The sequence below is a fragment of the Dunckerocampus dactyliophorus genome, chromosome 3, assembly GCF_027744805.1.
Source record: "Dunckerocampus dactyliophorus isolate RoL2022-P2 chromosome 3, RoL_Ddac_1.1, whole genome shotgun sequence".
Taxonomy (NCBI): domain Eukaryota; kingdom Metazoa; phylum Chordata; class Actinopteri; order Syngnathiformes; family Syngnathidae; genus Dunckerocampus; species Dunckerocampus dactyliophorus.
In genome coordinates this window covers 2,107,570-2,122,995 of record NC_072821.1, presented here as the reverse complement: position 1 = coordinate 2,122,995, position 15,426 = coordinate 2,107,570, and the positions used below count along the sequence as shown (strand labels likewise).

General features: G+C 42.4%; 1 protein-coding gene across 4 annotated transcripts in view; it reads right to left on the bottom strand.

Annotated features, from left to right (window-relative positions):
* The window catches only part of LOC129178058 (leucine-rich repeat-containing protein 49), a 49,812-nt gene that overhangs the window by 3,974 nt on the left and 30,412 nt on the right, over positions 1 to 15,426 (bottom strand). For all 4 annotated transcript variants that reach the window (XM_054769786.1, XM_054769785.1, XM_054769787.1 and 1 more), the window contains exons 11-16: positions 15,047 to 15,130; positions 11,464 to 11,639; positions 10,299 to 10,397; positions 2,738 to 2,966; positions 2,476 to 2,661; positions 932 to 1,041 (exon numbers count right to left, since the gene is read on the bottom strand). In XM_054769786.1, the coding sequence (XP_054625761.1) occupies positions 932 to 1,041; positions 2,476 to 2,661; positions 2,738 to 2,966; positions 10,299 to 10,397; positions 11,464 to 11,639; positions 15,047 to 15,130 (884 nt within the window). The remainder of the gene's footprint in view (positions 1 to 931; positions 1,042 to 2,475; positions 2,662 to 2,737; positions 2,967 to 10,298; positions 10,398 to 11,463; positions 11,640 to 15,046; positions 15,131 to 15,426) is intronic.

Below are 15,426 nucleotides of genomic sequence, written 5' to 3'. Positions count from 1 at the left end.
GCGCAAGAAAACATAAAAGACATATAAATACGTTGTTGGGATCGGGCGTTCGGGATATAAAAACGTATAAATACGTCTTTGGTATTGAATGAGTTCATATTGAATTCTACTTTGCGGAAATTCACTTATCGTGGTCGAGTCTGGAACCAATTTAACTGCGATAAACGAGGGAGGATAAAAGTACATCGGCAGGCTGCCAACGTTTTTTGAGGCAGCGCTCATAGTAGCTTTGGCAGACCACACGCCCAGGCCAGCCGGCGGTGAACTGCAGCATTTACGTACTCGTCAAAATGAAACAATAAAACGCCTCACGCATCTCATTGTGAACATTCATGCAAGTGTAAAAAGAAGACAACCACTCTCAGAGCCAGAAGTGTGTGTTAACTGGTGACGCTGGAGTCTTCCTGCAATCAATGCCAGTCTGCTTACTTCACGACCTCTTGGAATTTCAAAAAAAGCCAAAGAAAAAGCTAGGTTAATCCACTTTCATGGCTAAAAGGGGCTAAAGGTTAGGGTTGTACATACGGAGAGAAAACATCTCCTGCTGCTGCATGATCGTCCGGACATGATCGTACAGTTTTTAATGTTGTCATCCATGGAGGCAGGTTACTATTTACAGTTCAGCCTAAGTGCACGCCAGAGGACAGAATTAGAGCTACAGAAACAGAAAAAGGTGGAATGCGTGTACGTCCCAGTGCCAAGTTCCCACCCAGAGACACGTCGTCTAATGGCGCCGGCTCCTTGGTGCCAGGCTCACACAAATATGCGCTGATAGAAACACACAAACACACACAGACAGACGCTGCAGTCAAGCACGCACATGCCTTCCACTTTCACAAGCTCCAGCTCAGTGGTATAAAGACGAGGGGATGCCACGTCCCTCGCGTGCTTAAGTCGTTCAGCTGTGGTTCATGCTGCGTGTGCTCCTCACCTGGACTCCTCCAGCAGCAGGAGGAGGCGACAACGCGGCGTCTCGGTGGCCGCTATGTGACCCAGCGTGCCGAAGACGCGCTCGGCGGCGATGGTGTCGTTCATGGTGACCTGGCGTGGAGCGTGAACACACACACACACATGTACTGATACAACACACACAACATACTGTACACAGTGACATCGAGAGGGCAGTTATATGCTGCATATGCAGAACACACTGGATGTGCTGCCTAAATGTCACTCGGCTTGACGTTCGCTACGTCGGCACATATTTAAATCAAGCCGTACAATACAAGCGTATTTCTATTTTATTTTCTATTTTATTTCATGTTATTTTTGTTCCAGAGCCAGATAAGACCATTATTAAAATAAAATAAAATTGAATAAGATCAAATAAAATAAGATATGATGCAATTAAAAAATAATTTACAGTAAATTGAATACAATTAACTACACTTGTAACTACAATTGAATACAATTAAATATAATACTATAAAATAGTATAAAATTCAAATAAACTGCTAAACAAGTACAGAGTAAAATAAAGTAAAATACAATTAAATAACACTGAACACAAAAAAATTCAGTAAAATAGTATAAAATTACATTAAAATAAATTTAATTACAAATACAAATTTACATAAAATTGAATGGAATTTAATTCAATTACATTAAATTATATACAATTAAACTACAATTACATATAATTAAAACAATTCCATCCAATACAATAAAATAGTATTAAATTTCATTAAATGTAATTAACAAGTATAAAATAAAAAAAACTACAATTAAATACAAATACATAAATTGAATTAAATATAATACAATAAAATAATATTCAATTCAATTCAATTCAATTCAATTCAATTAACAAGTACAGAATTACATAAAGCTGAATGCAATTAAATGAAATACAATTACATAAAATGAAATACAATTAAATATAATACAATAACATAGGATAAAATTAAATTAAATGTCATTAACAAGTAATAATAAAATTAAATAACTGTCTTGCAAAATTTGAATATTTACTTTTCGTTGATACATTGACTGAACTGCGTAAGACTATCAGCTGCACGGTGGAGGTGTGCTTAGCACATCTGCCCCACAGCCAGGATGTTCTGGGTTCCTGTCTGGCTCTGGCTCAAGTCTGCTCAGTGGCGTGTGTGTGTGTGTGTGTGTGTGTGTGTGTGTGTGTGTGTGTGTGCGTGCGTGTGCGTGTGTGTGTGTGAGTGAGTAACAGGAACAAAAGGTCTGACTTCCTTGGAGAGAAGTCGCTTGCCAGCACCTGCTTGATGCATAAAAACTATCTAGCCCTGTGACTTGTCTTTTTCAGACTTTTTTCCAGGGAAAAATGAGGTATTAAAAATGCTCTGGTAAAATTCAGCTCTACACCACAGCAATCCACAGCAGTAAAGTTTTTGTTAAGGTAAAGTCTCGCTGAGCATTATTATCTTGGCAAATGCATACTTTTGTCATGTACGTAATTAGATGGTGCAGGTCTGCCTAATGTTGCGCCTTTGCACAATGACTGACCTCCTGGCCGTTGATCTTCTGCATGTTGAAGTGGTGGAGGCGGTAGATGACGAAGGAGCGCCACAGAGCCAGGCCGACCACCGGGTTGCCCTCCGGGTGGATGGTGAGCTGGTCCAGACGCCTCACCTGAGCCAGGGCAGCCAGCTGTGGCAGGCGGCTGATGTTGGTTTCCAAGAAGATTAGATGCTGCGGTGGGAAAAAGAAGCACACATCGTTCCACAATCGATGGCGTAAGAATGTCAGTCTTTCTTTGTGTCCTTACCGACAGATTGGGGAACTTGACCCTGATTCTCGGCAGCGTGGGTACGATGGCATCAAAGTGAATGTAGCGGAAGGTGATGACGGTGACGGCGCCGGCGGTCTGAGCGCCCCAGCCCCTCTCCAGCGCCTCCAGGGCACCCAGTCCGAACAACCTCAGCGTGTCTCCGTCCAGCTCGGCCAGGTGACTGTCAGACAGCGACAGACTCTGAACGCTGCCTGCCTCCGCTAGCCTGAAACGTACCAGCAATCAAACGCCTCAGCCTCCAGACAAAGGAAGGAAGCTGAAGGAAACTGGTTGGAAAAGGCTTGTAGCTTTCAAAAACAAAGGCTGGCGTTATAACGACATGATGCCAATTTCTTTTATCCCACGAGGCTCAAATTGTTCTTTTATGTGGACAAACATGAGTTTTTTCCTGTTAAAATGATGCACAGTCTAATCAGATGCTCCATGTCCGCACTTCACACCCTCCCAATCTCTTAAGCAGAGAACCAAGTACAGCTTTAGAAGCTAATCCTCCGATTAAAGGATTCAAATCCCAGATTCTTGTTAAAACGGATTTTTAAAAGTGTGTGTTTGAGTGATGTACAGCAACAGAGAGAGTGAGAGAGAGAGAGAGTCAAACCCGAAAATGGAGTTTCTTTGCAAGAAGCAAGGGGACATAGGGGATATACTACTTTACAATAGTCAGCCTAAGGAGCTGGCAACATTAAGCACGGTGCTGGTAGCGTCATGGTCTGGGGTTGCATGAGTGCCGCCAGCACTGGTGGAGCTGCGGTTCATTGAAGGGAAATATGAACTCCAACATGTAATGTGGAATTCTGTGCAGGGCACAAACGTGGACATGTGGTGGCTTTTTTTTTTATTTTTTAAAGTGAATCGTACAAGCTGTACACCAGGGGTGTCTAAAGTGCGGCCCAGGGGCCATTTGTGGCCCGCGGCACATTCTAAAAATGGAAAAATCAGCAGTAATTTTACAAGAATAAAGGCAAAATATTAAGAAAAAAAAGTTGTAATCTACAGTAATGAAAAAAAACCTTTTTGCCAGAATAAGGAAAAAGGAAAAATAACATTATTTTTGTATTTTTTCATAAAGTATGATCAAGTATCATGAAGTATTGAAGAAAAAAAATGTCATTTTTCAAAAAAGTCGCAATATTATGAGAAACGTACAACAACAAATAAAGTTGTAATTCTGGTAAAACAAAAACAAAAAGTGCTGTAATTTTACTAAAGTAAAGCCAAAATATTAAGGGAAAAAAGTAGTAATTTTACAATGATTACATTCGTAAATATTATGAGGGAAAATAATGCCATTTTAGTTACACAGAGTTAAAATATTAAAAGAAAAATGTTATTTTGAAAAAGTCATAGTATTAGAAACAAAACACAACACATGTACATTTTGAAAAATTAGGTTGGGGGAAAAATGTATAATATGATGAGAATAAAGTAGAAATATTATGGGAATAAAGTTATAACATTACAAAAAGAAAATTTACAAAGATTATTTAAGACGAAGGTTGAAATATTTGGGAAAACCCCCTAAAACAACAACAGTAAAAATGGGAAAAAGTTCATACTAATAATATGCTTTTTCACCTACTGTATATCACAAAGATGCAGTTTTATTATATACACTGTATAACTGGTTAGCATATGTACATGTGCTGCTTTACAAAATACCAAAGTGGCAAAGTTCCATCCTTTTATTTTTCAAAGTTTGGACACCCCTGCTGTACACTGACTACTCTACGGTATATCCAAGTTTGCTCTCTGTAGTTTTGTCCCGTGCTGAAATGTCAGGGTTGGGCTGACTTTAGTGCTAACGCGGGACAAGATATGACAAAGTGGGGATTTTAGGTGCACGAGTGCGGTCTTGCTTGTGAGCGTTTCGTTACGCGTATTTGACATAACACTGCGACAACAAGCTCGCAAAACAGCCCCCCCAAATTAGATTTGGCAGCATAGCGAGTCACTCCTTACCAACGTGTATACGCATGGTTGTTTGTACCTTGCACATCGCAGTGGGAGGGCTGCCAGGCAACGATGCTCAGCGAGGAGGAGGAGTACGATGCAGCGAGGAAGATGTCACTGACAGATGTTTTAGACTCTTACGCTCTGGATGTAATTCAATTACAGTCCATCACATTTAATCCCAGAGGAGATCATCTGGCAACTTAAAAGCTCTCGAAGAGGCGGTGTACCGCGTGTCAGTGGTATTACTACGGCATGATGCGGTTTGTCTATTGAAACCATTCTGGGTGGCACCGCTAGTCAGCTATGACAAATACGAATTCAGTCAGATATTACATTGCAATTAGGGCTGTCAATCACAATTAATTGCACATAGAAAGACGTGTGTATCTATAATAAGTAGGGATGTAAATCTCTTTGTGGTAAACGCTTCCATACGCGTCTAGACACACGAGTTAAGATACCATTCAAACGATACCATGTAAAAGCGGAGCAATTCGATACGTACAGTGCACAAACGATACGATTCGATATGACTCCACGATCACATTAATCTTACATTATGAAACAAAGAAGCCAATTGTGTGAAAAGTGTCACTCTTACAGTATTTTCAAATGTGCAGAAGAGCACATCATAGCCCCAAGCATGCTGTAAACGCCGTGGGAAACATTCACGTGCATCCACAAAAAAATGTTTTTGTAAATAACTACATCATTTCTTTGTAAAGGGATGCACGTTTTGTAAATATGGGCCATTGTTGTCTTCAAAATATGATATATAGTTAGAAATACCGCAATTTGTGCATGCGAATTTTTCCACGGTCCTTGAAAGCACCACTTAACTTTGCAATGCATCTTCTCTCACGATGGGAGATAAGCGATAAGACTACTTTGCTGTATTTCTCTGGCTTTTCTTTCACCTCATATTTGGTCCCAAATGCTGATACTATGTGGGAGTGCATACAAGTAAGATTTGATGACATTATTGAGTGCTAATGTGCATATTTGTTGGTGCACCACTCTGAAAAAAACAAGTCCTGCAGGCTCGCGCTGGCGGATGGTGGCTCTGTATTCATTCAGTGCTTTTAATTTGACGTTGTTCCTGTCACAGTTTTGCAAATTCATAATAAATAAGACAAATCAGATCGCTATCATGTACGTATGTTACGTGTGTGTTGAAAATCTGTCTCGGTGACCAGCTAGCGCGATGCTACCGCTAACGAGAGCTAATGCTATTTAGAGCCATTGTCATGGATGTAACAATAGGAATTGTTATTGCTGTTTGTGTTTGACACGGACGTCTAAAGGAGTTCAGAGTGACTAGTGGCATGGACGTCTGTGTGCACGGTGGATGAATAAAAAGAGCCAGTGAGCAAGGGTAATGCTCCATCGTCTAGTTTGTATAGTCATGAGACACACCTAAACTGACACAATTGACATAAGCCCCTACATAGCTGTCCTTGGCTATGCCTGCCTGTAACTAGTAGCTTCTAGCCCAAATTTTAGCCGGCCGTTCAAAGCAAAAATCCGCTGAGAGACGAGCGTATCTAAAAAAAACCCCAAAAAACACTTGTTAGTTGGGACACTCATATGCCACGGGACCACAGCGTAAATGACAATTTAAAAAATACCCACAGTGACTTGTCTTGTCTTCCCGCCGACGTACTCCGTGACAACTCGACTCCCAGCGACACAAACAACGTTGGTCTTGGTCGAGAGAGGCATCTGCCGGGGCTGTGGCGCTAAACTTACCGTTCAACGTACCCTTTTCTGTGCCCATTTCGGCTCAATATTTGTTCCCGCTGCGTTTCCTCAAACTACGGTGTGGGCCGAGGGTCAAATAGGACGTGCACACGTTAATCACGCGTCCAAAAAAAAGTGCGCCGTGAAAGGAACGTTAACGCGTGATTAAGGCAGTAACTTGGACAGCCCTAATTAAAATATTTACTATGTAGCAGTCTTTTTTTACTTTCATTGGCAACTGCTTCCACGGTATATACATAATAATAAGATAAAGATAAAAATAAGAATTATTTAATAATATTATTTCATAGTATTTCATAGTAATAGTATTTAATAATTACTTGTTTAAGGTGCATCACAAATGATGCTCAATGATGACAGGAACATGTGGGTGCCCAGAACACCAGCTGACAACCCCAGTTTTCATGAATTATAACGCTGGTAAATTGTGCTGTGTCACGACAAACAATGCTTGTTAAGCTAATGGTGGCGCTCTGAACAAACTTGACCTATTTTTTCTTACAAGTGAAACCATTCTCTGTGAATATATGAGAGTTCTGGATGTTCAAATGTGGCCAGTATACTTAATAAAGGTTCTATGATGGTGACAGTTTGACACTGGAACAGATGAATTCATTTTATAATATTTCCTGCGGGAAAATTCTAACATTCTGATTCTACAGTCTCTGCAACAGACATGGACATCAGCTACCAGTTTGCATTTCACCAGAGGCAACACACACACACACACACACACACACGCATGCTCGACTGAGTCCAACAGAGCCGATGCAGATGTGCCCCAGCCTGGTGGAGCCGCCCGGAATCTGCTGATATTGCGCTGTAAGCGGATAACGCGTGAAGCTTGTGCCGTCTCTTCTACTTTCCCGGCACTCTCGGGGAGACGATACGCAAAGATGTCGTGCAAAGACCTCGACAAACAGGAGACGAGTTCCGGCGTTATTTGGACACCTGAGTGCTCTCTGAGGGAGTGGGGGAGGTATTGTTTGTTTGTATTTAAGCGTGTGGGAATGGCCCGCCTAATGAATGACACACTTAGCCTGAAGGGGGGGGAACGCTATAATAGTAAATGGTTTGTCATTTTTACAGCACAATGGCAGCAAAAAACGGTGACACCAACTCATCGGGGTGAGTCACCACAGGCCTGTTGAGCCACATGACTGAAGGGACAAGAGATTATTAGCCTGTGAGGGATTGCGCTTCAGGGCTATTTTTCCTATCCCGGCGCAAGCAGGAAGGCTACGTTTGAGATGTGTAATGGTACTTGGGACACCCCCCTCCCATAACTCATCCTAACCTGACGATGCATCACAGCCGTGCAGCTCACACGACTGATGGGGACATGATGCATGAAGGCAGTCAGATGCAATGAATTGTTACGCGTGTCAACATTGTAATCCCTGTTAAGATTTTAGACGGGCCCTGTTAACCATCTTCTAACAGTAACATGTGCCCCAAGGGCCTTTTCATGACATGAGAAAAATCTATCATCTCCCTCACTTGTTTGCTCCCACTTTTGAGAGAAGAGGCGCTCAAATGCTCACTTTTGAAGAAAAGCCTCATGACATGACATGATACGGCCTCTGACCCGCCCCTAGCTCCATGAGCCCGGCCCCTGTATACGCCCACCACTTTATTAAAAAAGCAAGCTTTGCTACACATCTTAAAAATGGGCTAACCTAGCAGAATGTTGCTGTTAAAATGTGACTCCAATCCAACATAGCTATGCTACTGTTAGAGTTGCCAACCGTCCCTTGAAAAAAACTGAATTGTCCCATATTCACAAATAAAAGTACGCGTCCCGTGTTGAGTTAGCAAGGGACGCTATTGTCCCTTATTACTGTGACAATCCAAACTTTTGTAGTCTGTAAAAGTTTTTCCGGCACCTTTGTTTACACACTTTGCCTGGCTGTCACTCTTGACTAGGGTATCGAGTATCGATGAGAAACGGGACTTACATTCTGATACGCCTGGAATCGTTCATTATTTAAAATTTCGATCCTTAAGTTGGGTGATCCAGTGTGCCGAGCGGCAATAATGGCTGCATAACACCAACCAATAAGAAGCGGGCGAACCCCCACGAAGAAGAAGCGGCCGGAAGCGTTTGTGTGCGACGGCGCTGGAAAGCCCAACCCTACTCTTGACTCACACTGACAGCAGCTAGCTGGCTAGCTAGTGCTATCCGCCTAGCTTCTACTCTGGTCAAATGTGTCTTTTTACCACAGTGACATTTTATCTTTAAAACCAACAAGCAATGCGGGTAGTTCACAGGGAAGCTACAAGTGGCTATCACGTGTATGACATACGTGCAAACTTACTTTTTTAAAGTCGTTTAACAAATTTCCTCTCTTGTTATCATTACAATAATGTGTGATCCTCCAAACACTAGGTTTGTATAAAAATAAACAAGAGTCAGGTCGGTTGGCGCTGCCAACAAGGAATCACATTCATTTTTGCAGGAGTTGGCAACCCTAGCAAGTGTCCTCCTGTCCCACTCCTTTATGTTGCGTTGTTATATGTGATTAGGCCTGTCACCATAATCGATAAATCAATTAATCGAACGATTAAAATTAAACAAAGTCAATCATTTTGCCGGCCTCGATGACTTGACATGTGCATGCGTTTGTTTTCCTCTCTCTTTGCCGCACAGGCTGGATGACAAGAGCGTTTGTGAGGGTTCGTGGACGTGGAACTAACTTTGTCGCTGTTAATTTCACGTTGGCAGTTGTGCATTCGGCTCCGTAGCAACAGTGCTGTTTTTTTACACTAGGGAGCGTCAATAAATTACTCTTGCATTGAAGACATTTTGTTAAAAAAACATATATTCTAAATCAAACTCATCTATCCATCTTCTATGCCGCGGGGGTATGCTGGAGCCTATCCTAGCTAACTTCTGGTACACCCTGCCAGCCAATGGCAGGGCACAAATAGACAAACAACCATTCACCCTCACATTCATGGACAATTTAAGAGTCAATTAACCCAACATGCATGTTTTTGGAATGTGGGAGGAAACCAGAGTACCCAGTGAAAACCCACACACGCACAGACATGCCCAAGGCAGATCTTCCACATCTCCTGACTGTGTGGCCTACATGCTAACCACTAGGCCACCGTGCAGCCCCTAAATCATACCATCAACTGAAATATAACCATGTCAAATGATCAGTCCTACCCTAAAAGTATTTTGCAAGCCCATCTTTTCCAATTTGATCTTTTATTAGATTTTATATGAATTTTTAACATTAAAAAATGTCTGGTTTTGTTTACAAGCTTGCAGGTCATGTGACCTTGGCACTCCATGGTTGTTTTTGTTGTCTTTTTTGCTTGTTTAATTATTATGTTTGTTTGTTGCATTTATTTTATTTAAAAGCTCTTGACATGCCAATTACAATGTTAAATACTCTTGAGAAATTCAAGTTTATTGCTTTCGACATAATGTACTCGCATTACTATGCCATATAATTACTGAAAAAAATGGTCTCAAAAATGTTGTCAATAATATCAGTTACTGACAATAAATTTGTGGACAATTATCATAACAAAATGTGTTCTCGTGACAAGCCTGCATGTGATAGATGGCATCTCGGAGTTACAGTGTACACGTAAAACGTGGATAGAGTGCACACCAGCGCTTCTTGGAGACAAACACAGCTCATTAGCATTAAAGCTACAGACACACAAAACACCGTGTGCCCGGTAGGGCTTCCATGAAGCACTTTTCAACTAGAAAACCCTTCCCATTCCACTTCCTCAGAGATATATTTAAAATTGATGTAAAAAAATACCATACTTGGAGAAAAAAGTAAATACTATGCCTTACTTTGGATCCCGGGGGCTGTTTGGACGGCTGTTTGTACGGAATCTGCTCTCTGGTCCACCACACATCACCCGCTCTGGTCCAGCACCTGGACTTACCCGCCTAATGGAGGACATCAAACAGTTTACTTACTTACTTCTCTTTATTATGTACTTGAAGAGGATGTAGGGGGAAAAATACGACCATATAAAAACATTTTTTTGTATTACGGTGGTGAACTTCTTTTTACACTTGAGTGACAATGAAGGATGTTAAAAGCTAATCCGTGATGTGAAGTTAAGGCTGTTTCTACTACTTTGAAGTAGTTAACTTGTTTTTCTACCTGCATGGCGGTCACAAATGTGAAAGGGTTTTAGGAAGACAACTGTTTGACCCTGGAACAGATCATTTTTCATTCACACTGCAGTTCAAATTTTGCAGCTTCACCCTATCACGGTTTTTCACAAAGACATGAATTCATAAATCATGCAGTTTCCTGCTTGAATATGGCCTACTATTAGTCAAAAAGTATGCATATTTAAGCAAATGTTAAGTGTTTTCTGTCTAAATTAAGCATTTTCAAGCATACAAATGGCTAGATGAACTAAAATACAACAATAAGACATTAAAAAGATGCATTCAAAGACATTGATGAAATGTCACCAGACTTGATGGCTTTTATTGCAGGTTCGTAGTGACTTAAAAATGTATTTTTTAAAGACATTTTTGAGTGTTTTTTGTTTATCAGTGAGCCTGAAAGTTTCCCACGGCCAGGACCAGTCCCTGGGCGGGGCCGAACCCTTGCCCTAGGGAACACATTTATAGTAATACACACGAGTACAAGTCTTGTTTATGTCTTAAGTGGCTTATTTTCTCATATTACGTCTACCATATTGGGTAATATGAGTGTAAAGGTAACTGTAGGGGTGTTATTTCATGCCTAGAGGGCTCTAATAATGCTAAAAGGTTAGAAGGTCATAAACAGGTTTTCTACGCTCTAACTACAAAAATATTCCATTTATAAGTGAGAAATCCTTATCACGATCGGGTCTGGAACCAATGAACCACAACAAACAAGGGATTACTGTACTTTCTACAAGAAAAACAATGTAAAAAGCAGTCCAATAAATGAGGCCCGCTGGACAAAACAGGAAGTGAAATTCTACATATACAGTACAATCAGGCCCACCTCGGCTCATCAGGCGAAGGCTCCTGAACCAGCCCATTGGTCTGCGTCGGGCAGTGGGCGGGGCTGTTCTCCGGGCTGACCTCTTCTTTGGCGCCATTCGTCGCCGGCAGCTCCAGGCAGGCTATAACACCCTCCCACTGCTGAGCCGCATTACGAATGGCGAGGCGCCGCTTCTCCTGGAAGTGCGCAACAAACACACACACAGCAGTGAAGGTTTCAAGTGGCAGTCGCCCGCAGCCTAACCACAAAGGACATACAACTGTCTGTCCCGGGCAAAGGCAACCTAAGAGCTTGTGCTTTGCAGGGACGCTGAATGGTATACGAGGTGGACTTTGTGGCCTTTCACCAAACACGCTAAGTTAGGCATCATAAATTGCTCCGACATATTCTTCTATGACAGCGGTGCCCTTCTTCTGTGTCACGTATTCCCGCCTGCTTCTGGAATGTACCACTCCCCGATGACAAGGTGAGTCAGTGCTGGAAATCAAAAGAGTTCTTACCCCCATCGTGACCTATCCACAGCGGCTTTTAAGGGATTAGCTTACGGAGGGAAAATGAGTACAGCGCACGGGGGAGCATCTCGCAGACGGAATTAGGCAATGCTTACAAAGAAAATATTTACTGCCAGAAGAACATCTTGGACCATTTAAAGTAGATAATGTGCAACACAGAGCCACTGACGACAGTTTTAACTGTGTTGCTGTTGTAGCAATATGGTTAAATCTAGGTCATTTTTTAAATATATATACATAATACCCTAAAATATAGCGCACTAAACAAGTTAACTCACAAAAAAGTACTAAAAAGGGAGCACAGTGGAAACTCAAACTTCATGAGATGAACTTGCAGCTGTGCATTTTGCAACAATTATTCCAGCAGACAGTTGGAAGAAGATTTCAGCATACTCCACGAGTCATCTATTAACACGTACTGTACATTGCGCAACAATGTTGTTTGGCTTTTGTAACAAAGTGAGGTAGGTGTGGTAGGTGAGGTAGGTGAGGTAGGTGTGGTAGGTGAGGTAGGTGTGGTAGGTGAGGTAGGTGAGGTAGGTGAGGTAGGTGAGGTAGGTGTGAGGTAGGTGAGGTGAAGTAGGTGAGGTAGGTGAAGTAGGTGTGAGGTAGGTGAGGTAGGTATGAGGTAGGTGAGGTAGGTGAGGTAGGTGTGAGGTAGGTGTGAGGTAGGTGAGGTAGGTGTGAGGTAGGTGTGAGGTAGGTGAGGTAGGTGTGAGGTAGGTGTGGTAGGTGAGGTAGGTGTGGTAGGTGAGGTAGGTGAGGTAGGTGAGGTAGGTGAGGTAGGTGAGGTAGGTGTGAGGTAGGTGAGGTAGGTATGAGGTAGGTGAGGTAGGTAGGAGGTAGGTGAGGTAGGTGAGGTAGGTGTGAGGTAGGTGAGGTAGGTGAGTTAGGTGTGAGGTAGGTGAGGTAGGTATGAGGTAGGTGAGGTAGGTGAGGTAGGTGAGGTAGGTGAGGTAGGTGTGAGGTAGGTGAGGTAGGTGAGGTAGGTGAGGTAGGTGTGAGGTAGGTGAGGTAGGTATGAGGTAGGTGAGGTAGGTGAGGTAGGTGTGAGGTAGGTGAGGTAGGTGTGAGGTAGGTGAGGTAGGTATGAGGTAGGTGAGGTAGGTATGAGGTAGGTGAGGTAGGTGAGGTAGGTGTGAGGTAGGTGAGGTAGGTGAGGTAGGTGTGAGGTAGGTGAGGTAGGTATGAGGTAGGTGAGGTAGGTATGAGGTAGGTGAGGTAGGTGAGGTAGGTGTGAGGTAGGTGAGGTAGGTGAGGTAGGTGTGAGGTAGGTGAGGTAGGTATGAGGTAGGTGAGGTAGGTCCCTAATCCAATAAAATCCAATAAAAGATCAAATTGAAAAAAATGGACATGCAAAATATGTTTAGAGTAGTGGTTATAGAACAATTTGTGGTGTGATTTAGAATATATCACCTTTTTTTTAACAAACTCTCTTCAGTGCAATAGTAATTTATTGACGGTCCCTAGTATAAACAGCCACCGCTTAGAGCAGAACTTCCTGTGCGAGCAGTGGCAGAGCCGGAGATTTTTAATTGGGATGGTCGATGTGAGACCATTACTCACATAGGGGTGACAATAAGTTGATACCTGAAATGTCTAGATGGCCAGTGGGGTGGCCGTGGAGTGACCAAGGGCGGCCACAGATCTCCGCCACTGCGTGCGAGCTCCCCGCACAATGACACAGCAGTCTGGGCACAGAGAGCCCAGAATGCTGTGTAGTTGTTTTGTAGTTGTTTTACATCAAAATAACTATCCATCCATCCATCCATCCATCCATTTTCTATAGCGCTTCTCCTCTTTAGGGTCGCGGGGGCATGCTGGAGCCTATTTATTTACTTACTAATTTATTTATTTACTAATATAACGCCATGAACTATTTACAATTTTCACATTTAGAACTGAACGACGTGTGTGCACGCGCATGCATTAAAACTTCCCTGCGGTGTGTAACCTTCTGCACGCTACACTCCTCCACGCTCTGGCACCGTTAATACATGCAAAAGATGCATGGTGAGCTCTGATCAAATGCACTTCTGCCACCTTGTGGCCGTTTTTAAAACTGCAAGAAAAGTCACTTCTTTCATTGTGCACTTGTGTCATCACCTCTCTTTGCCTCTTGTGCAAAAAAACGTTTAAGAAGTATAAATACGTCTTTGAGAGCAAGCCTTCGAGTTTAAAAAAACGTATAAATACATTTTTAGTATTGAATGAGTTAAGTGTTTATTGTATTAAACAGTGGTTAACTTATTTTTACATTAATGACAGTTAATGTTACAAAGCGAGATGCATCAATCGTCCCTGAAGTTAAGACTATTTTCTTGCTATTAGTAATTCCTCGTTTATCGCAGTTAATTGGTTCCATCCAGACCCGACTCTGATAAGTGAAAGTAGGATTCCTATTCATTAATGAAATATTTTCATGGTTAGAGCACAGAAAACCTGATTACAGCCTTCTAAATACGGTTTGTCACATTATTAGAGGCCTCTCGGCTTGAAATAACACCCCTATATTCACCTTTACACTCATATTACCCAATACAGTAGACATAATCACATATGATGCTTAAAAGACATAAGACATAAAAAAAGAATCATGCTCATGGGTTGCTATAAATGTGTTCCGGTGTTAGAGGAGCTGAGTGGAGGGTGGACAGGAAGTGACAAAAGGGCTCCGAGTTGAGTTTTAGCTTTTGCGTGGGTTACGGCCACAACAGTAGCCTGTGTTGGGGATCATTGTGCCTGTTGTGAGATCATTCAAATCCGCAATGAAAGCCTGTTGTTCCGGCGATCAAGTCTGGTGCTTGCGTGTCTCACCGAACATGACAGTAACATGACTGACACCTTGTGACCAGTGTAGAATACTGCATATCATTCACCGCTTCTTTGAATGCGTCTTCTGAATGCCGTATGTTTGTATTTTAGTCCATTTAGCCATTTCACTGCTTGAAAATGCTTAATTTGCTTACAAATGCATAATTTTTTACTAATAATAGGCCGACATAAGTTAAGATGTGATGCTGGTAGGTTAGAATGGAGACTATAAAAAATGTAAATAAAACATGCGGTACCCTATGAATGGTCTGCTTTTGACTCTCCTTCTTCTTCTCCTCCTCTTTCCGTGCCTGAACACCAGCCATGCGCCGATCCTCCTCCTAAAAAACAACAACAACAAATAAACAAACCCAGCAAGGTCAGAGTCTGACTCGCTCACGACGTCTTAATTATTCAGCCGAGTAAAGAAAAAAAAAAGATGCTGCCGCTGCGGCTTGTTCAGAACTGGACCACTTGCTGTGGGAGAGGAGAGATGCTCTCTCATAGCAGTGCGGCGACATCACCGGATTATCTGTCTGATTTTCTGTCTCGGATCAAGCCAGCCGCCCAGCTGTTGGGGATAGCCAATACTCCCAGAATGCAACGCTGCCAGCCCCAATCTGTGTGTGTGCTGGCG